At 45.4% G+C, this 24,511-nt stretch overlaps 1 protein-coding gene and 1 long non-coding RNA gene across 11 annotated transcripts in view; one reads left to right on the plus strand and one right to left on the minus strand.

Moving 5' to 3' along the window:
- The window catches only part of LOC135417969 (uncharacterized), a 333,771-nt gene that overhangs the window by 135,433 nt on the left and 173,827 nt on the right, over positions 1-24,511 (plus strand). The gene's annotated exons all lie outside the window — the stretch shown is intronic.
- Positions 1-24,511, minus strand: part of PAX2 (paired box 2) — a 103,069-nt gene that overhangs the window by 26,902 nt on the left and 51,656 nt on the right. For all 10 annotated transcript variants that reach the window (XM_064662713.1, XM_064662712.1, XM_064662711.1 and 7 more), the window contains 2 exons: positions 4,628-4,803; positions 2,679-2,805 (listed from right to left, as the gene is read on the minus strand). In XM_064662713.1, coding sequence (XP_064518783.1) covers positions 2,679-2,805; positions 4,628-4,803 — 303 coding nt within the window. The remainder of the gene's footprint in view (positions 1-2,678; positions 2,806-4,627; positions 4,804-24,511) is intronic.

The following is a 24,511-nucleotide window of genomic DNA, read 5'->3' on the forward strand; positions in this document are numbered from 1 at the left end:
GTTTCGTATTTGTTACAGGTATCACCTGAAAGAGCAAAGAGGCATTTCAAAGATGACACCATAGCAGCAAAACAGGCAGCCAGCAATTCAGTATCCACTATTACTCCAGCATCCCTTCTTGGGAGCAGGACCTGGTTGATACCAAAGAAATCTGTATGCTGTCAGCCACTTCTTTAATTTCCTAGCTAGGGTAGACCAGGAGGCATCACTGAGTTCCTCACCTCTCTGGTTCTTCCCAAAAGCATTGTCCAGCCCCATAGCAAACATATAATGAATCATTCATCTTTAATAGATTATGCAAATTGAGAACATCCGATCAATGAAGATCAATACCTGCAACCATTTAATTGCCAGCAAAAACATTTTAAGAATGAGCATTATCTGAAGTCCTTTCTTGGGTAATGGCACCATTAATCCAAACATTGGATCCTGGCCTAAGCGTAGAGGAAAAACTCTCTGCCCCTCTTCCCCTGATGCCTTAGAGGGTGTTGAGGGGCTTTTTTTTTCCCTTTTCATTTCCAGTTTCTGAGTTTCTCCATCATTACCACCAGTGAACAGCTCCCAGTGCTAAAAGTTCTGCTTTTGTTACTCTGCACTGATTGAAATGTCGCATACAGATTGAGATGTTAGTGCTAAGTTGCCACCTGGGAATGTCAAGCTGGGTCTGAAATGAACTTTCTCACTTTTGGATCCAGATGGATCAGATGGGGATGTTCTCGAGCTGAGCTGGGAGTGTGGCAGGGAACAGAGTGAGAATGGCACGGGGGGGGGGGACATGAAGAAATTTTTTTGCCTTAGCCTATAGTCTCTTCTGGGAGGCCAAATCTATCTCCTTCTGTGCCCATGTGAGAGTAATGTCCAAAGCTTGTATAGTGTTCCCAGCCTTCTAGAAGCCTGCTCTCACATTAACAGGCTGGAATGAACCATCTTCACTTAGGAAGAAGGACTAAAAGGAGTTATTTTAATGGCCCCTTTGAATCTTGGGCTCTGATTGTAGACGCGTCACCTTTACATCCAGCTGTGGGGATCTGCCTTGCTCTCCTACTGGCTTTGCCCCCAAACCAGGAAAATATTTCCTGTAAGAGATGTAGGTCTGCTAAACAATAGATGAACACCAGCTGAGTTTTGCCTTGCATATGCAAATAAAAATAAAGGTAGAACAATTTTGCCACAGCTAAGCCATTTTTTTCCAGTTGGCTAAGAAACCGCACGGCTACAAGGATTCTGAATCGAGCCTGATAGCAGTAAAAGCCATGAAAAAAGTCAGGGGATGTTACGTTTTCTAGACGTTCCCTAAATAATGTAGTTCATCTCCCCATGTTCTCCACATCATTTTGTAGACCTCACACTGGATAGCCTCTGTATTTGAGTTAACCGTTACTATTCCTGCCTGATGCCAAAGTCCTTCGTAGCCAAAAGTTGCATGCAACAACATGCCTTTGCTCTGTGTTTGCTGAACAAGCTATGACTACCTGCCTCAGCCATGAGCTGCTTTGACAGCAAGGGCTATTAGCTGAGGCTTTTGCAAGAAAAAGTTGAGATACAAACACCAGTGCTCTTGATTCTGTGCTATTAGAGGACAACTTTTTGGCCAAGAGACAGCAGCTTCTCCCCTTGCTAACAGGATTTAGACCTCTTTGTCATGAGTTGTTTCTCAACTTACGCCATGAGGTTTTTAGATTGGCCACAGCATTTGTAGAGAAAGAGAGATATACCAATCAGGGGCAAGTCACTCGAGCCTTGCCAGCTGCTTTAGCTACCCAAGAGGAGATGTGCAAATCTATGGTAGCTGTGTGAGCAGCAAGCACTGGCAACTAAAGCCTGAGAAGAAGTGCTGTATGAATTAAGCACCGTATGAATAAAGGCACCAGAATACCTCCTTACAGCTCTAGACGTACACAGGGCAGGCAGTCTAACACTAACATCATGACAACATGTGTGTGCCTTGTGGCCCCAGGACAACCCTGTGCTGCTCAGGTTCTGCATGTGCCACCAGCAAAGAGGAAGTTTCAGTGAAGCATCTGCTGCAGAGATTCCTTACTATTTCTGTGCATCCTGATTCCTCTGCTGTCATGCACTTACACACAGTTTCTACTCTCCCAGACACACCTGACTTTAATGTGCCCACACATGAGGGAAAGCTGTGCACAAATTTTTTTTGCTAGCTTTCATTAGAGACTCACGGGCTTAAGGAAGAGGGAGTTTAGCAGTCACAGTTCAGCAGACCTCAGTATTTAATTTGCAAATGCCCCTTCCAAATGCCAGGGCTGAATAGAACCTATACGATTATTTCTCCCCAAGAAAACCAAGTGCAGATCATGGATAATCCATGACCCTGTTGTTCTCAGATACATAAGAAAAAAATCACAGTGCATATTTGGACATATCTGTCCTCCACCAGCATCCAACCCTAAGTCCCATCTGGGCACACAAGTTCCCGATTCACATCTGGGTTTTCCTGTCTTTGAGTCACACCTGGACACATCTAGGTGTACCCAAAACTGCCAATACTCTGAATTTCAAGCTTCTCTTGAGCCCTTATGTTCTCCACAGTCTTTCTGTCTCTTTCCATGTTTGCCACAGAGGGATATCTTGCATTAGCAGAAAAAGCAGAAGCTAATGGTGATGAGGGAAATAAATAAAAAGCTTTGGTTCTGCTGTTTGGTCAGGCAGCTTACCGGTCACCACAGGGTACGTCTGGGGTCCTGACACATTTGTCCCCAGGTCTGGGTTAGCAGAGGTGGATAGACTTGATTTGACTTCATCGAGACCAGGGGTCAGAGCTGGGAGGGAGTACTCATTACCCTGGGGAAGAGAGGAGAAAGACAGCTCGCTATTGATGCGACGGGAGAAAGGGAAGGGTGTACAGATGGGGGGGAGGAAGAGGAGAGATGCAAACCCCTGCACAGATGGAAGAGGAGGAGGAGGAGGAAATGGAGAAGATAAAGTGACAAGAGGGTTGTGGGGGGTTCCTAGGATGAACTATCCCACCCACCTGCGTGACACTGTGAAGAGGAAGAGGGGTGAGGGATCTGACCTGTTTTCTGTGATATGGCTGAGCCTTCGTTCAGAGCTGTGGGGATGGCTGTCTGTGCCAGCCCAGGGGAAAAGAAAGGGGGAATCCTCATCCCCTCCTCTTGGCTGAGTGGAGGTGGGAGATGTTTGCCCTGGTGACAAAGACAGCTGGGGCATAGGACTGCAATGACATGACTAGGACAGGCAGGCTGTAGGAAGCAGCCACTGTTGGCCCACTGTCGCCAGGGTCTCTGCTTGAGTCATCTGCCTCCCCTCCACTGCTACCTCTGTCCTAGCTTTTTAAAAACAAAGAAGCCTCATCCCCTGCCTCTGTCACTCTGTGCATTGGGGTATGAAATTGGGGAGGGGGGAGCCACATGGCTAACAGAAGGGTGGGAGGGGGAGAGCCATTGAATCTGAAAGGGTGTCCTGTCCGAAAGGCTCTGGTAATTGCCTTTTTATTGTGGCAGCCTCCAGACCAGACGCGGGAGCTGGAGAAACCGGGAAGGCTACAAAACAGCAGGAAAAGTTGCTCTGATTAATATTACGTTAAATTAAAACTGATTTTCTGCTCTTTCTCCTCTGTTTTTTTCCATGCACTTCCCCAACCCCCTCCTCACATCTCCCCCTCCTCCAGTGGGCTTCCCGCATGCTGCCCCCTCCCCGCCCCTGTCCCTGCTTGGCTAGGACTGCCTAGTCATTTCCAATTCCTTCTTGTATTGATCTTCCTGTAGAAATCAGTTTTGTAATTAGCTGCAAATTAGGCCTTCTACTGGGGGTGAGCCTGCCCCCTGATTTATCACCAGAGTAATTCGCTGTGATCGGAGAGAAATTAAAATGAACTCAATTAGGCTTCGGATTTGCTTTATGGGCCCTGCTCAGAGTTTCAGGGGGAAAAATGACTGTGCTGGTGCTTAATAGTCTAATGAAAGTAAATAAAGGTTATTCATTGTAATAAACCCAGGGACTCTGGGATGAAGGGAGTCCACAGCCAGCCTCTCCTTCTCTTCCTTTGTTGGTTTATGGCTTGGGGCGGTTTAAAAAGACTTTTGATTTTCATTTTATTAAGACAAACAGCTTTTGGGATAAAAGGCCAGGAGAGCGGGGGAGTAAAGAAAAGGTGGGCAGAGCTGCAGAAGTGTGGAAAACTAGGTTGGAGATGGGAGTCAAGTCTCAGCTTTGGGCCATGAAGGAAAATGATCCATTAAAACCCAACCCTGTGGCTCACTGGTCACTGATGTCACCTAAGAGTGCAGGAGTTTCTGTGCAGTGCTGTGTGCCACTGAACATGCGTGGTGGTGTAGGCATGTTCATGGCAAGAACATGGATGCATAACTGCAGGTGTGAGTGCAGAGGGAAAAGCAGATATGGGGATTTAGGGACAGCATGGTGTGAGTGTAGAGAGGAGGTAGAGCTCATGTACACATGAGCATCAGCACAGTGATATAGTTACAACTAGAAAGTGCTGTAAAATGTAAATGTGGTGTATGTGCAATAATAGGTCAGTGTCAGAACATGGGGTGGAGAGGGGGAGAGGGATTTTGGTGAAGGAATGTCCCTACCATCATTCTATCAGTGCCTGTGGTTTCCCATTACCAGGCCAGGCCCTCACCTGCTCAGATTTGATGTGCTCTGATGTTTGAAAGACGTCAGGGTAAGAAGGACGCTCAAAAACTCGATCTAAAGCTTCCAGCTGCTGCTGGGTGAAAGTGTCGCCACGAAGGTGCTTCCGCAAACTGTCCACGCTGCTCTGGGAATCTCCATTGGGAACTGAGCCCTCGGATACATCTGCAGGGCACAGACAGAGAAAACAGGGAGTTAGCACCACCCTGGCTTGGATTGGCAAGGGATGCAGGACAAGGACAGAGTGGGGAAGAGTAAGGCCCTCTGCTTCCACCCAGGTAGCTGTGCCACTCCCGAGGGAAGGGGAAGCTGCAGGGACCCAAGGGAGCCCCCTCTTCTCTGCTGGAGTGGCTAGGCTGTTCCTGTGGGCTCTGTGGGACTCTCCTGCCCAGAATGAGTGAGGCTGTGGAGAATGGTGCTTGGCTCAGAGATGAGTTTCGGTTCCGCTGATTTTCAGTGTTAAAAATTGCCAAATCTCCATTGCTGAGCATAAAATGGGAGCAAAGCACAGCGATTAGCACTGCTAGAAGACTGGTGGAGGGGCAGTTCATAGAGAAACCAGAGTGCTGAGGATGGACTGTACTGGAGAGGACTGAGGAAGCCTGCAATGTTAGAAAGGCTCTCTTACAGCTTGAAGGGAAGTCAGTCTCTGTTGTAGCTCCCCAGTCCCATGAACAGCTATCAGTGTTATAATTTCCTTCTCATCTGATCATACCCCAGATGAGTCTTTCATCCCCTTCAGATAATAGGAACAATCCTGCTTCTGATTCCATGTTTCCCCAGAGACAAATCTCTCCCTGTGGGGCAACTGTCCCATCTAACATACACTGGTTTCTGTCCACTTGCCTACATGTAGCTCGTGATTTATCTTAACCCATATATCTGCTATAAAACTCCCTCCAAAATGAGATGAATCTTTGTCAGTCCTCCTTCTTATCCAAAATGTGTTACAAAACCTAGTCCTACTCAGTGGGAATCAGCCTTCCTTTTACTAGGAAAATAGCCATTTTGGCAGAAGCTTTCCCAGAACTGCATTTCTGCCCCTACAACAGCCCTCTGACATAGTCCAATCTCACTGCAGTGCCTCCTGCCACATTCCAGGGTGTCTCTATTTCTGTTGTGCCATCCCACATCTCTTACAGCCTACTCATCCCCTTTGAGGTGAGTCCATTATAAATGCCCTGCTCCATCCAAAGTGAGTCTTTTCCTGTGATAAACCATCTGATCACCTACCTGGTTTTGTGGGTTTTTTTCTTCCCTGTTATCCCCCAACTCAAATGAGGTGCATTTATCTCAGTTATAACCCCTTTTTATCTCAAGTGAGTGAGTCTCCTGCTATTAGCATCTGTCACATCCAAGGTGAGTCTGTCTGTTATAACCTCCTGTCCCAGCTGAAGTGAATCTTCCTCTGTCATAATCCCTCATCTCATCTGAGGCAAGTCTGCTCATTATAATCTTCTCCAACTGTGCTGAGTATCTTTCTGCTGTCACGTCTCAGCCTAACTTCAGTGAGTCTGGTTATAATCCCCTGCATCATCCATGCTGATGTACCTCCATACCCTCCATACTGAATCTCTACCTACTGTGCTTCATCAGACACAAGTCTCACTGTCTTATCACCCTGACTAATCTAAGATCAGGTTGTCCCTCTTGTGCTGTGATTGTCTTCCTGCTTTTTCATTGTTATTCCTCGTACTTAAACCTTTCTTGGTGGCCTCTAGTCTGTGAATCTCAGAAACTTGCTGTCTGTCAAGAAATTGGTCAAAGGTTCTGCATAGGCCTTTTCCCTCCTCCATGCAATCCCAAGGTGCTCACAGACACGTGATGCTTCCAGGAGCCTGGAGTGGCATTTACTGTGCAATGAACACCCAGAACAATGCCACTCTGCTGCTTCCTCTTTTAGCTCATGGGTGGTGCCAAGATGGGTATTTTCTTGGCACTGTTAATGCCCAGCTGGTGGCCCAGAGTTATGACTAAGCCTGCTGCCTTCTGGCTATGAGATATATCCGTTTATAGGTGATTATACGATATGATATAATCAATAGTACATTATATACAGTAGCGTAGTACAGTACCACTCACAAGACCATAGAAAATATTACATATTGATTTGTCCCTGCCAGCAGCCTTCCCTCGAGCAGCCCCTTCTCTCTTTCTTTTTCACCCCAAGCCAGAGAAGGGCTGTTTACTGGCACTGATCCCTGGCATTTTCTCCTCTCCACAGGTTTATTTGCCCAAGGGAACATTCTCAGGTTCCTGAAATCTGGAGTTCATGACAGATTTGACTAAGAGAAAACAAAGCAAAGATCAGGCTTGGTAGACTGCACACTGTATATGTGATGCTGTTACTTTGGGGGGTGGATTTCAGGAGGACTAGGGGAGTTCTGATCCTCCCTGCAGAAAGCTGGCACAGAACTCCTGGGTCCAGACTCAGAAAAAAAAATATGTTTCTGTATCAGTGCTTGCCTCAACCTGTCTGTAGCCTGTGAAGCTGTTTGTCTTTGAGGATTTTTCCATGTGTCAGTCAGTGTGCATGACTGTGCACACCATGATGCTAATACACATGGGTATTTTTGCAGTAGATAATTATTCTGGTGTTTAGATTCTGCATCACTGTACATGCCTGTCCAGGCGTTTGTCTGTGGTGGCTGGTTTTGGCTATATCTGATTTTGAAGGATGGCAGCCCTACACTTTGCTTAGTGTTTGGTGTGAGTGGATGAGTGTACAGTAAAATCTGCATTGATTGTTGTTAAACCAGGTTTTACCCTTAGTGAGCTGTCCTGGGTGGTTACACAGATTAGTGCACACGTGCACATGTATTTGCTATTCCTGTCTGCCTTTAGATTCCTGTGCACGTGTGTCTCCCGCGTGTGCACAGGCCATGCCTTTGTGCGAAGAAGCTGAAATCACAGCTTTCCCAAGTCGCTGTAAGAGTCTCTTTTCCTTCATTTATTCAGGGGCCCTTCAGATCTTGACAAATCTGTCACTCTAAATTTGCGAGAGATTATGGTGCTCTCTGCCTAGCACGGAGAGAGGTGATATATGATATCTGCTGCCCCTATTGATTGCCTGATCTGGTGGCAGAGGGCTGGCGAAATGAACTTGAAATGAACATCATGCCTCAACTCATTGTGCGTATAATACACTACTTAATCCCACATTTTTGAGCCGCTATGGAATTCAATTGATCAATCATGTCCCTCTGATAGTACTGTTTTAGGGGTTATTGCTGCTCTGCTCACTGACCTTTCTATTTATTTATTTATTTATGTCTCTGTGTGTGTGTTTATGTGTGTGTGTGTGTGTGTGTGTGTGTACACACGCACATAAGTGTGTATTTGTATTTGTGAAACTCAGGACCAGCTGTTGAGAAAGGATCTATACAGTCAGTGGGGAATGAAAGAAAAGGATGAAGGAAGGAGAAGAGCAAAGAATGGGATTAAAAAAGAAATCAGAATGATCAAAGCAAGCAAATGGGTAGGAAGGGGTGGAAAAGTTGTAAGGAGAAAGGCAGTGCTTTAATTTAGGTGGAAGTTGCTGGGGGGAAGCACAGTGGTGGGGATGGGGGAGTGGGGGTTTGGGGCACTCTGCCCTGGCCTAGGCTTTAAAATCTGAAAAAGCAAGAAAAATTTTGACAGAGGCCTGTAGGCTACCTCGAGGTGGATCTTGTCTAAACAGCTTTCAGTATTATTTGACTTAATAATGGTAGGATACACGAATCTCAAACTTCACAGAGCAATAATATGAACTGTGTATATAGATTTTACTGATGAAGCAGAGAAGATTTTGCAGAGATGATCCTGAGAGACAGATTTATATGTCTTGTGTTTCTAACATTGAAACATTCACAGTCACAGATCATTTTATTTTCTTCAAAACTAAAGGATTGTAAATCCCCTGTATTTGTTTTCTGGTGTCAAAACCTATAGAAGATGTGTTTTCATTTTTTCCCTGAAACTGCAGGGGCCAGACACTTATATCTGGCAACTTAGAAGCTGCAGTTCTCTTCTAAGCATGTGAATCTCTGAGTTAGACTATCAGGGGAAGCCTTGAATTGTGTCATACGCAATTGTCATACGTCATATGGAAGCTGACAACCACATGGATATGAGCAAAGGTGGCAGAAGGGAGCGGAGAGGACTTTGGGGAAGAGATGGGGTCCATCAAAGGGTTGTGGGTGCTAGTCAACTGAGAGCTCAGGGCCAAAATTTGAGTTGGGAAAGACTAGGAGATCCCATGAGGAATGGCACTGTGGTGGGCAATAGTTACTTCTGTTGATGAAGAACAGTGCTAGGAGTAAAAGCTTAAGGGACAGGGATTTGCCAAGAAAGTCGATATTGGAAGGGATTCTGTTGGAAGGGGTGAAGCAGGGTTTCACCTGCAGGATAACTATGGGAATACCACCTAGGTAAGCTGTACCATTAGGAAGCACCTTCATCTTTCCCAGTTCCCGTTTATTGGCAAGGGAAACTCTGTGGTACTGTAACACAGGGACACCTCTCTCTTAAATTGTGAGGATCTTAACAAACAGCTTGAGAGGTGAACCATGGCCTCAGTCACTTTGTCCCTCACAAAAGAGCACACGGTTACTGTCAGTGTGATCAGGACTGGCCTTGCACATGTGACAGGAAATATCTTTCCTCCCCAGGGACTGCTGAGGGAGTGCACACAGCCCATGTTCAGCATAAACCCTCGACACAAGACACAGAAATGCTCCACGGGTGTCACAGAAGTATCCTGACAGATAACAAGGAAATGCTGTGCCAGAAGACACAGGAACAGCCTTAACTGCATCTAACACAGGGAATATGCCTATTAAATAATTCCAAAAAACCTAGATGTTCCCAGGCCTGGAAGCCACAAAGACACCATCATGTACAAGTAGCACAAAGCAGCATAATACCATTACTTCCCTAGCTACAAATGACAGCACTCTTGCTCAGGGTGGGACAGGACTATTTCAACAAATAACTCAGGAGTATTTCTGACATAGGGAGACTTTTGTGGCACAGAAACATGTAGGAAGGTAATGAGAACCTTTGCAGCCACCACACAACCACAGAGGCACTGCTCTCTTTTGGGGCAAGAGCTATTACCGTCCCCATGACCTGTCTGCCTGCAGCCTTTTGGGGCTCTGATCTCAGCTGAGGCCTCACAACTCTACCAATAAAAATCACAGTCATAATAAAAGTGAATGTGACTGGCATGAGAACTGCCAGCCAGGTGACACAGCAGAACCCATCTAATTGTCAAAGGCTCCGAGGGAAGCACATCTCTCTGACGCAGCAGTGCTGAGCCGCCTGCTGCAATGCCATCCTTCTGTGCCAGCGAGGCAACCTTGTCCTCTCCCACAGCCTGCCTGCACCATCCCTGCTGGGGTAGTTAGCCCAGAGCAGCCCTCTCCCACTCTCTGGGCACTCATGCCTACATGTGCTGCCCTTTCCCAAGTCACCCTTTTGTTTTAAGGCTGCTCTTTCCCTTTATCCGATTTCCCTTCTCTTTTTTCCTCTCTGATGTGTTCCCGTGTCCCCGTTCAGCCCAGTGCTGTCAGGCAGCTTTCCTGGCCGTCCCGGGGGGCCTTTCCGCACACTGCCAGTTGTTGCAGTTTCAAACTCAATTGTTCTCCTCGGTACTGAGGCAAATGGAGTCATTAATTACCTTCTATCGGCTGGGCCGAGTTCAGAATGCGATCGATAGCCAGTGCTTGTCATTCACGGCAGCCAGCCCTGTGCAGACCCTCCTGCTGCATTCAGTGCGGGTCCAGGAAGGAGCCCAGCACTATCAGACTGGGACTTCAAACCCTGGTCTCAAGATCCCACTGGGTAGAGCAAACCTCCTGCATCTGTGTCTGAGCTGACCCCCAACCAAGGGAGAGAGCAAGGACAAAGACCTTGTTCTGAAGGAGTGGATCACACATTTTCACATGGTCAGAAGTATCTGGTAGTGGTGTCCTGGTCTGCACAAGCTGATCCAGTCTGGCTATCACAATGATTCTAGAGAGATGGTTTGCATCCTCAGTAATTATTAAACTAATACTGTACTCCTTGCAGTAAGGACAAGGACAAGGACTGGCAGCCCTAATTTTGTGATCTTTTCACCTGTGCAACTTTCTTACCCTACTCAGTAGAGTTTGGAAAAGGAAAGCTGTACATTTTGGTTACGTGTCCTTCCAGAAGAATTTTTGCAGTCTTTTAGGCAGTGTGAAAGATGTCATCTCCACATGGGTCAGTTCTGTGTTTCAGCATGCAGCAGCATGTAGTAGTTCTTCAAGGATTTTGAGTGCTTTGATTGTGATAACTGAACTGGTGGGGAGAAAGATGAACCTCAAATTCAGATGGGAAGGATCACAAGGGATTGCAGAGTAGAGATGATGGAGCATGGAATGGGCTGGTAAGGTTCAGTAGTGCATAGAAAAGGAATGTTATCAGGGATCTATGCTGTGATGGTGAAAGAAGATATAGTACAAGTTCAAGTTATGTACAGTATCCTGCAGAAACAGGGATAGTGGGAGATGAGTACTGGAGGATTATCACCTCGAGGAAGTGCATCACCCTTCATGAACTCCGCAGATGTTCAGATTCCTGTGTCCATTTGCCTCAAGGGAATCTGCAAGCCTGAATTTCAGTATGCTAATTGGTGGTATTGTGCTGGTCCACGTGTCTCTGTAATTCAAGTGTGTCAGCGACAGATAGACTGTGTGTGTTTGTTACTTACATGCTCAGGCTTAGAGCAAAAAGGCTCAGAAACAAAGGGATTTTATGTTTTGAAATAAGGGTATAGCTCAGATGAGGAATTGGTGAGCAAGGCAGGCTGCTCATGCAGGGAAGTGAGTGTGCCTGACCAAGGAAGAGTGAGATGTGTGCTGGTGCTTGACAGCTGGGGGCTGCACTGCTTTTAACACAGACATTGTGTATGACTGAGTACCTCAGATGGAGCAGGGATGGGCAGTGCAGCCTTAATACAGGGCTTACATGAGCAAAAATGGCAATGCTCAATGAGAATGTAAATGTAATGAATTGTGTGTGCAAATGTGTAATGAAGTGTGTGCTCAGATCTGTCTTGGATTATCATGGGAGCATGAAAAGTGCATTTAAGGAAGTAAGTGTGTGTATGCATATGCAAATCATATGTATTTACTACAATATCTAAGTATATGATTGCAAATTTGGCCAATAGCCTCTGGGAAACTAAGTCTGTACAGATTTAGGATTGTGTGTTGGATATTAATAATCAGCACATCTAGCCTTACTGAAAATGGCACTAAAAGCCTTTCTAGGTTTTAGGATGCAAGGAGCTGCCTCAGATGTGTATACAACACATGCTACAATATGTGTGGGTGTGCAGATGAGGTGTGTTAGCCTAGGTAGTCAAAGGTTGTGGCTTCTGTGTGAGCAATCACTGCAGTTTCATGACCTTTGGGTATGCTGGAGGTGAGTGGACATATTCTGCTCTAAATCAGGTAGTTGCATATCCACAAGAATTCACATACCTCAGAGAGGCATTTGGATTTCTACCACTGTAATGAGGGACAGAGTGTGGCTCCAGTAGCTCTTGTTAGCACTATTAGACTTGATGTTAGACAGATAGAAATGCAGCTACCTCCAGGACCCAGTACATTTGCTTTGTTTATGTTGGTGGAGTAGCGAGCAGCACTCTCACACAGTGGGCCAGATCCTCTGCTCAGTGTAAATCTGTAAGTCTCTTGCATTTAGTGGTTGTACTGATTTACACATCCTGCAAGTTATCAGAAGGGTTATCCTGATTTATGCTGTTGTGGTGTCCACAACATTGCATTTAGTGCAGTGCCCTCAAGGAGAGCTGCTATTGCAGGGCTCCAGAAGCTATGCTTTCCCTCTGCCAGACAAGAAGGTGTCCTTAGCATCATTGGTATGACTTAGCTCTTTTATCTCATCTTCCTAAGCCTGTTTGTTGGGGAGCTACTTCTTGGCAGGATCCCCTTTGGTGAGCACATAAAAAAGGGTGGCTTTTGTTAGCTCTAAAGAACAGAAGCAACACAAAAAATTACATTGCATGCAGCCCTAACTATGCTTGTTTAGAGAAACTGCTTGCATTTATGAAGTCTTTGGTGCGGAAAGCAGGGTTGCAAATGACTGCATCAGAGCGACAGTAAAGGCCATTAATTTCCTGTTATGTTTTCCTGTGTTGGGGGCTTTATTAATTTAATTTTACACTGTCGAACAACAGCGAGCGCTGACACCGCCACACTTGGAGGGTTTTTTTTTTCTCAAGCAGTGGTTTGCCTGACATGCAAATCAACACTGCCAGCAGGACTGCTAGAGACAAGGGAGGGGGCACAGAGCTGGACTGTTCCCATCCAGTTCCTGGGAATCCCTGAAATTCCAGCGGAGAACACTGAGAGGACACCAGTGCTAGGGCACAGCAGATCTCAATCGGACCATGGACACCTCTCATACACAATTTAGGAAATATTAATTCCTATTTAGCCTGCTGGGTTCCATTGGCTGGGTCCCCCCCTAACATGCCTCTTAATACCTCGTTTCCTTCTGTTTCTCTTGCTCTAGACTTTCTCTTCTTTTCATTCTGCCTTATTTCCCCTCATACTCACTTTTACCTTAACCTCACAAGTCATAGGAGTCTGTGCCTGCCCCTGAGCCAGATGCTAGTGAATCATGTTGTTGGAAGCTCTTCTGAGTCAGCACTAAACCAGTGCTCAAGCAGAGTGTTTTTAGAGCTGCCATTTTTGACATGCCATAAAACAAAGGCTCCAATCACTGAGAGTCATTAAAATTCCCATGGCATTTTTTGCAAGAGTGCAGACATTAACCTGGCTGTCCTGAACAAAATCCAGCCTGAGTGATTACCCACAGCATATCTTAATTCTCCTGTGGTTTCTTTTGGACATGGCACAGCAAAATTTCACAGTTGATGCTCTGTATTGTTCAACATCTGCCATGGTCCACCTGAGAGTCAGCCACGTTTCAGTAGTAAATGAGATCTTAAGAATGGGAAGGTTGATAAACAATATATGATACAGGATGGGTAATTCTGAAATGCAATGAAAAAGCTACAAGCTTGTGATGGGCAGCAATCTGCTTGAACTGTCACCATGCAAACTCTTTTTTTTTTTTTTTTGAATGATCGTTCCTATAATAACTGTAAATCACTAGTAGACTAATTTGTCATCTTTTTGCATGAGCACATGTAAAGGACATTACTGGTATATGAAGGAACCTATACTGATATGACCTCTATAAAATGTATGTTGGAGATATGTTCCAATTTGTAAGAAGTAGTCCTCAAACAAGAGAAGGCCCAGTCATGGCAGCAGTCAGTTTCACAAACAATTGAGGGCTATACAGAGAAGAGCCATAAGTATCTTTGAGGATTAGCTAGTGGGGTATTGTTTTTAGTTTGCTGGGATTTACTAAAGTTGACCCAAACTCTGAAACAATTCTGATCTTCATGCAAAGTCAAGTCTTCTATTCAAGGCCTACTTCTTCTCAGACTAGATGCCAAAACCCAAAGCAAAATAATGGCAGCTCCTTTGGGAAACTGGGCATGGAAGTATACCTGTGCTTTATAACACCCTTTTCTAAAGCACCTAAGAGAGCAGTATAAGGCACTCAAGACTTGATGAACATTTCGTACACCATAGTCACCTCATTCAGGTTTAATAAGATGTCTACAAATCTGTTCTAATGCAGATTCCCTAGCTTAAAAGCAGAATAGCACCTCTGAGCTCCCCAAAAAATTCAGGGCCAATGAGAGAAAAAAATCTTAACCTGCTGCACATTCAAATGGAAACAGTGATACCCATGACCTAGGTCCTGTTCTGGCACTGTGCACCTGTGTATTTTCCTGTAGCTGTTGACCTGGGTGGGAAGAGGACTTTGTACCTTGAACTTCTGGGATGCAAGCAGTAGGATGCTTGGACGAATGAAGGAAAAGAGAAAGGAAAATATGAATCTGGGCATTATTTTTAGGCCCCTTAACATAACTCTGACATTTTAAAGGGCCTTAAGATGGTCATGAATTGCGTTTGACACCTATTCAGAGCATCCTTTATTTTATCTGATTGATGTATGGAAAAATCACCTTCAAAGAATTATGGAGGGAAACAGACAGAAGACAGACAGTCTGCTGGGTGTCAATAGATAGATACAGATACGTAACTGTAACTGCTTCTTTCAGGCCATCTACTGTTAACAGAGTTGTCCTCCACATGCAAGGCCTTAGAGCTTAGCCTAGCCTCTGCAGGCCAACACAAAATGCTGTTTGTTCCAGGTCTTGCTTGGCAGCTACAGAGATAGCTGGAGGAAATCCAGTGCTTCCTGAAAGGGTCTTAAAATGGTCACAAACTGCATTTTTCTTCAATGCAAGATCTGATGACAAAATTAAACACACTGGTTTTTCTTTCTTTCTCCCCCCCCACTCAAGTTGCCTCCCTGCCCCTCATCTATCCAGCCAAGATTCTCACGGGCTAATCATTTGGTGAGATCTTGTTGCTTCCCCCTGGGACCTAGTCAAACAAGGCTAGAGGATCTGATACTATCACTTAGGGAAGCAAAGAGCTCCTGCTTTCCTTCCAAGCAGCAGCAGCAGTAGCTCCCATTTTGGGAGGAGGGCTTTCTCTGGCCCTGACTGAGAACAAGGTGCTTAGTGTTTTCCTTTAGCACAAGAAGGCACTCCTCTATAGGAATGATTTACATCTATGAACAGCAAGCGATGCTTAACATTACATTGATGTAGACTTGGGAGTGCAGAGATAGCCAAATTAGGAGCTAATTGGTGCACTGGGGATTGACTGTTGAGCCCCCTTGGCTGCTGGGATGTGATCAGGAAGAGAAAGAGAGAAAGAAAGGGAGAGAGCAGGAGCCATCCTCCGCCAACGCCTCTCTAAAGGTTGGGATTCCTGAGGCCGTTGCTGTCTAGTGCTGTCAAGGTCAGCAGGTTCAGGTTCACTGAACGGTCAGGATGGTTTGAATTACTGGCACTGCCTGCCGATTCCTCCGCTGATCGTGATCCGTCTTCCAGCACCAGCTGCGGGATGATGCTCCCCAGCCATGTGCTGTGCACGGTGTGGGGCACAGGGAATGTCAGAGAGGCAGATGCTCTCGTTAAGAGGATAAGGTTTTCGGAAGATTTAAGGAGCCAAGGCAATGCTGAAGAAAGGCACATACTCCATGCGCTGAGCATGTGGAGACCAGGTTTCCAGAAACAGCAGTTCTGATCCATTTTTCTTTTACCTGGATAACTGCCCCCTGCAAGCTTATTCCTTTCATGAAAGTTAGGAGAATGGGTTGAACATGGCATATCAAACCTTTCTGGGGTGAAAAACCTGTTGGGGAAGATTTCTGTCCAATTCTGTATAGGTAGAGTGCTTAGTGAGCAAAGACTTGCACATTAGTACACCATTCTACTTGGGCATTTTCTCCCCAAACACACATAGCTGTGTGACCAGGCTAAAAGGCAGGGGTAGCCAACATGTTCCTACAAGGCTGTCTGCAGAGAGCACCAGAAGGTGCTCAGAAAGCTGACTGCCAATGTGCCCCCCAGCAGGCAGGCTTGGAGCTGCTGAAAGGGACCTCACCAGAGCAGGCAGGGAGAAGTTGTGTCTGCAGGGCTGTGAGTTTGCACAGTCAGGCTGGTAGTGACAGGAATGTGTGCCTGGGGTGGCACCAGCGTATGGCTGAGTGTTCACATGTGTGTCTGTATACTGTACACTTGCTGTCCAAGCATGATAGTAGAAGGAAGCACGTGAGAAAGTCTGTTGTTGCAGGAAATAACAACAGAAGAGAATCAGAAGTAGGCTGAGGGCTGTGTGGAAGTAGTGTCCAGTGTTTGTCTTTGACAATAACATCTCCACAGGTGATCATCTCCATTGACTGGCTTTCAATGGAGTTGCACTACTGAGAAATCTGGCCCTCTCAATCTGTAAGCTCAAATTCTTACTCTTGCTTCTTATTCTGAGCTTTATTTTGTTTCTGTGCAAGTCAGTTAGCTCCTGGGTGCGGTCAGCTACATGTGCCTATGGCTATGTATAAATAGCTTTTGTACTCAACACCTCTGCATCTGCTTGCACATTTCTACACCTGTTGAAAACTCTGTGTAGTGCTGAGAATGGAGCTGCAATGGGCTAGCCATACCTGGTGCCCATAAATGAGGCCTCTTGTGCAGCACTCTGTGCTCACAGAGACATGGAAGAGATTAGGGTTAATGTCATGCAATCTCCTCCCTAGAAGGGAAGCCCCCATCTCCTTTAAGCTCAGCACAGGTATTCTAAGCGAATTCTCTGCGTGATCTGGAGGTATGTTGTGCCTACCATCACCTCTGCTCAACTCTTCTCCCAGTTCCCTCTTCCGCTGCAGAGCAACGGGCTATGGCAAGAAGTGTCAGAGACAGTGCCCAGTATCATGCTGGTTTACATTAATGAGATACACACAGTGTAATCCAGCAATGGAATCATCTCTACAAAAGGAGGTAATAGCAGGCTGCCATGAACAGAGCAGCTCAGGTAATTGGTTTATCTATCTAGAAGCAGTAGTAGCAATCTCTGCACAGGCAGAGTAGCAGTAAAGTCTCTTCCTTAAGGCTATTTCCTTTGTCTTTTCAATTGCTTGCACATCCATGTGAGATAGAGAGAGAGAGTGGAAGAGAGAAAGAGCTAGAGAGAGAGGGAGAAATGTTAATTTGTGAATTAATGGCTTTTCTCTGCGGAATTGTAAATTCAAATGTCACCTCACAGGGTGACACTACGCTGGGCTGCTGAGGAAGCAATGATAAGATCCCCCCCATCCCCATGCCGACATATACCCATGCCCCTCCCCTCCCTGAAAGGTAGCTACCAAGTGGAACATGCTACTTTTAATTTGCAGTAACACCACAGCAGAGGGATGCAAGAATGACTGCTTTCCAACCCTCCCTTCCACAACAAGCCAGGCCACATCTTTCCCTTTCTACCTCTACCTCCTTCCACCCCCTCTTCAGCCCCTCCCATTTTAAACTGAGTCCAAGACAACACATTATCTCAACTCCCCCCACCCCAAACTAATCAAAGGATGAGCTAAGGGAGGGCTCTTCAGAATGGATGCCTCTGCAACACTCTCCTCTCCTGCAATAATCAGGTGAATTAATGACCCTGAAGTTAAAGTGAGCGCTGATACTCAGGCGTTGTGCAGCGTAGGGGAGAAAGCCTTCATTGTTTTCGAGCAGGAGGCGGGCAGCAGCAAGGGAGATTCATGGATGGAGATTGAATATGCAATTTTCTTTCACCTTGCCAAGAGCTGCCCCTGGGCTGTGCCTGGCCTAAATTTTTTTTTCCTCTTGCCATCTCTGCCTTATCCGGCCCTCCCACCTCCCTTCCATTCTTTCCAGAAAATTACCTTCAAAATTGATTTCCACTTTTACAAACAAATATAATGGGAACATGAGGGGGAAAAAAAATCTTGGGCTGTGATGAATTAGGGCTGTCAGGTGCTTCCAAGTCTCCTTTGTTTTTGTTTTACTGCCCGTTAGGTTCTTTGTTTTTCCAGCAACTGGGAATAATGCCCCTGCCCACACAGTCCCTATGGTCCCTGGCTATCGTCAGGGGATATGTCCATCACCTGATGTCATCACTGTGTTATCCCTGCTCTCCATCACTGTGAGCAAACAGCCACTGCTAACAGACTGCCCCAGCCCTTCACACCAGGATGCAACTGATCTTGTGGAGAAACTGCATGTCCCACACTCGTGGTGACCTGGCTCCTACAGCCATGGTACAGGTCTGTTGATTTACTTCTGATCTTCTTCACCCTGCTCCTCCTGTTCTACCTTGCCTTATTCAGCTGATTCAGCTGATGGAGCTACCCCAGATCTCCCTGTTCTGATAGATCAGCCTGGGTCATTGGCACGTCACCTTGATCCCTATTTTGTCTCAGTGTCCTGTCACCTTGATTCCAGTCATATTGCCCTGATGTCTCATTGACATGCCACTTGACCCCAAAACAGTGTCATCCCTATCTCTCACTGTCATGGCATCCTCATCCACTGTTGTACCAATCATCAACAACCCTCTAAATTATGATTTGCTCGCACATTGCCAGCTATTCCTGATTCCTTTTATTCTGTCATCTATTGTGCATTGACCTGGGATCCTCATGGATCCAGGCACCATGCTCCCCTCCCTCTGACTCCTGTACTCTTTACATCCATGAAAAAATGTAACAGTCACTTTCCTGATTGCAGACAGACCTAATGTACAACTCAGCCAGAGTGAAGAAGAAGCTGCAGAGAAATAGGCATCTAGCAAAGCTAGGGAGCAGCCTTTGTACAGGTAGACACATGGAGCAGGCAGAGACTGTGGGAGGAGTTGTAGCTGCCTCGCTCCTGCTGACACTTTAGCCGCAACAATCCCTCCCAAGAATGAGTCAAAAAGTGGAAGGAGAAGATCTAACCACAAACTAAATACCCACAAATAGTCAGACAAGCACACATTCATGGTACTCACACAAATAAATGTAAAGAAAAGCTCTATGCATAAGTAACACCCACAAAACATAGCCAATAACATTCAAAGACACAAGAATGCAAACTGGGACACACAGAGGTACTAATGCAGGTGCATGTCAATTAAATGTAATTTCTGAATAAACAAATAACTTACAAAAATATACATACACTAACTAAACGAAGACCTGGAACTCAAAGTAATTTCCTTATATTCACATATACAAAATCAAATCACGTAAAAAAATACAAACTATTTACATAAATAAACAGCCTTTATACAGGCAAGAATGACCAATGTAGAGATATAGATATATGTATACAACATACACACAAATATATAACCTCAATGCAAATACACATCTGTACAAAGTATATACAGAAGTGCATAGCACTAACAGGCTACATATTCATAAGCAACCACAAAGATACAGTGATACTCCAAGTATGTAACAAGACATACACTCAGAATATACATACAAATATACAACATTCACATATATGCTCAAAATTTGAATACAAATACCTGGCATTCATAGAAATACATAGCACTAATGCTGAGCCATATGTGCCCAGACATCCTTATCATCCACAGTATGCATTCTCCTAATAAGCAATATTATACACAGCTTAACATACACATTTTCCAGGTCTCCATAGGCATGCACAAAAATACGGGTCCAACCTGCCACTCACCCCAGTACATAAGCACAGATAAGTAGAAACCATTGATCCTAACACAGAAATACAAAAAACAAACAGGCGTGCATTTCTAGAAACACAAATACACCAGCAGAGATGCACACAAATACAGCTGAAGCCAGACCAGCTTGTCTTCAGAGAGTACCAACCCCTGCCAAACTAAGCAGCACTATAAGCTTTAGAAGCAGAGCATTCTGTCCAAACTGCTTTCTGTGATGTAAGCTGTTAACTCTCCCTTACCTGACTTCCTCCGGAGCAATGCGTACTCCCCAAACTCCCAGGGTGTGTGCAGACACACAAAACACATTTCCTCTTTCTCTTGCTTACACACCGACTTCCAGATTCATGGTGCAGCAGCCCACATTTCTGACAGTGCTGTGCTGCTTATTCATTGTGCTTTCCTTTATCCAGTTTCCCCCCTCCACCTCTTTTCCCATACATACTCTCCCTCTTCTGACATCCTCCTTCAGTTTATTTAGAGAGGTGCAGAATGAGTAGCAGGTGCCTTTCTTATGCCCTTCCGAGAGTCTCACCAGCCAAAGACTCTCAGGAGGGAGAAGTGGGTGTCTACCGAGAATATACTCCCTTTTCGATTTATATTTTCATCTAGAATGGAAGGGAGTGTTACCTAGACTTGGGTGTATAAACACAGTGAGCCTGGACGTCCCCTGTGACCACTCCTGTTTGCAGCGATGCACCATTGCTGCAAGCTGCCAGTCACTGGAAACTCAGCCATAATGCATGAAAAAACACAGTCCCAGGGAAAGTAGGGGGAAGACACTGTGAGAATGTGAAACATTCCAGAAACTGCTCATTCTGTCTGCACAGCTGTAAACTGCGGGGTGCACACCCCACAGCTGTGTGTGATGGTTGGAACATGAGGTTAGCACCTGAGGCAATGCAACTGCATGTGTCTCCAGTGTCATTGAGACTATTGCTGACCTGTAGTAAAGTAGTCATATAGAATAACACAAACATGTCAGCCGTGGGGACAAGAAATCACACCGTGAAACAATGCAGCCATACCACAGACAGTAGTGTTGCTGTGTCACCTGAAGGGGTCCAAACACACCCTGTTGTCTTCAACAATACTATGGCTTTGGGAGCACAGAAATACACCTAATATGCCCAGAGATGAACATACATCAGGTCATGACACAGTCAAGTGGAATGACTCATTCATACTCTTTGCAAACATATGCAGGCAACGTAGGAAAATGAATGTATTTTCCTACAGACAGTTAAGGGCTAGACTTTCTGCACTAGTACAACTACAGCATTAGTAAAGCATCACTGTACTGCAGATGACAGCATAAGCACACTGAAACAACTCTGGTATGCTGTGGAACTCTAATATGAAAACATGCCATTCTTAACATGGCATTGCAGTGACATAGCTATATTGACTTCACTGTCGTGGCCAAGTGATACTCTGTTTACAGCCAACACATTACATCAGCTGCTGTAACTACTGTATGAATTGCAGTGACAGTACACCTGCACCAGTGTACCGACAATTACTATGTTGAAACAACCTTACTGCATGCAATGATGCAAACATACCACAAGAAACAGTTCACAGCCACACCTGTGAAGAGTGTTCTGGCCTTGAGTGTAATGGGGCAGCATAGCAAGTAGTGATACAGCTAATCTCATAATTAATGTCACAAACCCACAACCTATAGTGATAGTTACAACAACAGGATAACCACAACCACACTGCCTGTGAACAACATATTGATGCCACCGACAATGACACAAAGTCACCTGAAATGTCATAATTACATCTCCCAAATTATATTATCATTGCCACTCTGAACAACACAAATGGGATCATACTTGCAGTGGCATACTGAGGTGCTGCATGTCTGCTCAAAAACTTAGACACATTACACACCTCTCCCCTCTGCACTACTTTCCACTTAAAGAATTGAGTTCAAAATTTTCTTCAAGACAATCTATATCCTGGGGCAGTATCTTGAAAAATGACTATCAGGACTGGAACTGTCAAAGATCTCCCTGCCTCACACTCCACCTGAAGGAGGCATTTGAAATTTCCAAATAGGAAAATGAGATCATGGCCAGGTAGGAAAAGCCCCAAGCTGAACACTGTTAAAATCCTGCTCTGCAGACAGAGCCCTCCCATTTGGAGTAAGGGAAGATAAAACCACCTGTAACCAAAGCACTGCTTCTCAGTAGAGAGTGTTGTGGTAATAACAGTCAGAAAATTATGCATGTAGCACCAAAGAGAAGGGCAATGATGCTGCCTATCCTGTAGCTAAAGGACTAACAGTTCTGCTGATAGAAGCAGAACCTGCTTGACATAACTCAACGCCATTTAGAAGAGTATGGTGAACCACCTGCACTGATACAGCTAACACTCTTCAGAAAATATCACCAGACCTGCAGAAATTTTGGTGACCTTTTACTGTCCCCCTGCACTGACACAGCCCTGCATCGCTGGGTATCAGTGTAAATCCCCCTCATCATCAAAATGACAGGTGAAGAAAGGGAAGGAGGAACTTCTGCCTTCTCAGGTTTGCTTGCCCATCTCTGATGGGGATTCCTTTACTGCAAGCAGCCCGAGTATTATTGCCACTTACAGTAACAATCACTCCATCCCCTCCTCTCCCACAAACCTACTGCTGATATTAGCACTGATCACACTAACAAGCCTGTAGACTTTATTACTACTGATACTAATAATACTGGACACATTACGTCTGCTCCCACCAGTAACAGGCTGCAGATATGATCCCTGCTAATGCCAATAATACTGGGGGATATTATCTCTGCAATTGTCAGCACTGCAGATAATTTTGCCAGTAATGCTTTCAAATACTACAGATACTGTCGGCAACCAGTGTTAATAATGCTGAGAATGTTACAGCACCAGCCTCACTAGAAGATGAATCCCAAATGAGAATTTGGGTTTGTAGAGGAAGTCTGTGTGTTATGGACAGAAAGAGCTATGTCTTGTAAGAATGGTTTTGTAAAAATCCCCAAAGTTTTACCCAGCTGAAGATGCTGTGGTATGCAGGGAGCAGTTTGATATATTGTTTTCATGTTATCTAATCATCTGTCTATATCCATCTATCTACCTGTCTGTCTTTTCCTTTTCTCCGCATTTCTCCCTTTTTCTCCTTGTACAGTGCTCAAGACCGTATGAGTGACACTGATTTTTTGTTAATGCCTCTGGGTCACCCCAGTTATCATTCTTTTAGCTATCAGTCAAGGGCTTATGAAACAACAGAAATATCTGCATATTATTTTTCCCCTTTGTCCTTCATATTGCTGCTCCTTAGTCTGACAGTAACCCTGCTGAGCATGGTTGGCCTGCCATCACAGACTACAACAACACTAGAATCATGAAGAGCCAGAAATTCCTGCTTTCAGATGCAGCTTGATACTGCAAGACCCTCAGCAGTCTTGGGAAAGTCATTACATGCTTCAAGCCCACCTCTGCCTTTGGAAGATGGTGGGTGTAAGTGCTGGGGAAGGTCAGAGGGAAGTTACAGCAGCATTGGCAGTGCCCATAGACTGCAAGAAATGCCACACACTGTGCTACACAAATGGTGGTGAACTTTTTTAGCCAAATTTTTTAAAAAATCATAGGAGACCAACTCTGTCTAATCTGTCACAGAAGTCAGAAGTTTTGCAATCATTGGTCAAAATCTGAAACGTGGTCTTAACATGGTCTGACCATCCTTCCTAGGTATTCACCTGAGGAAGACACACTTGGTTTTGAGGAAAGACTTGTGACCAGACAGTTCCTTGTTGTGACTAGTAGACACTCAGAGCTCTTTCCCTGCTAACTCTGTCTCAATGCCATAGGTTTCCCAGACCACCCTTGCAGCTGCAACCAGCGTATTTGGTAGGCTGGGATTTCCACTGTTCCCTCTAACTCCCTGTGAGGGACACACCTGACTGTCAGCGTCCATCTCTGAGCCCACCTCATGCATCCGTCTGGCTCCTTCTGTCCAACTCGGGAGTTCTGCTACATCATCTTGACACATAATTATCTCTCCTCTTCTTAATCATCTGTGCTACTGTCTAATGTAGGCACCAGCTGCAGCAAGGAGGACCTGGGGGAGGGGGTGTGCTCAGATAGAGGCTCCTCTGTTTCTCCCACCCTGTTCCCCCCAACCATCACAGAGTTTGCTAACAAGGTTTTCAGAACCGGAGATTCAGGAACAGCTTGGTACTTCCCCCTTTCTGCTGAACTGCATTCCTCACAGAGGAATCCTTGCAGCAGAGCTGGTCCAACAGAGCGGAAAGAAAGAGAGAGCAGTGCTGTTTCTTCTGCCTCCTTTAGGGAAGAGCCACTCCCTAAATGCTGGGAAAGTAGATGTGCAAAGCTCACAAATAAACCCTGCAGTTAAGAAACTGCAATAAAACAGTGCTCAGAAGCTCTGGGAAATACTGAGAACGTGTATGCATCCAGCATGAGCATAAAAGAAATACTTGCATTGGATTTCTTGACATCTAATCCCCATCTTGACTAGAAACAATCAGAAACTTCAGACCTACAGAGGAGATTGCCCAGGAATGAGTGCAAGGTCACTGGTGTTGCAAAACCTCTGCATGGACCCTTCTCGTCTTAGGACCCAACCCTGCAAAGGGATGATGTCTTTCAGCATTTCTTAAGGCCAGTGTGAGCCCAGATAACTCAGCTCTTGGTTAGGGGTGTTCAGAAGATGG

The sequence above is a fragment of the Pseudopipra pipra genome, chromosome 8, assembly GCF_036250125.1.
Source record: "Pseudopipra pipra isolate bDixPip1 chromosome 8, bDixPip1.hap1, whole genome shotgun sequence".
NCBI lineage: Eukaryota > Metazoa > Chordata > Aves > Passeriformes > Pipridae > Pseudopipra > Pseudopipra pipra.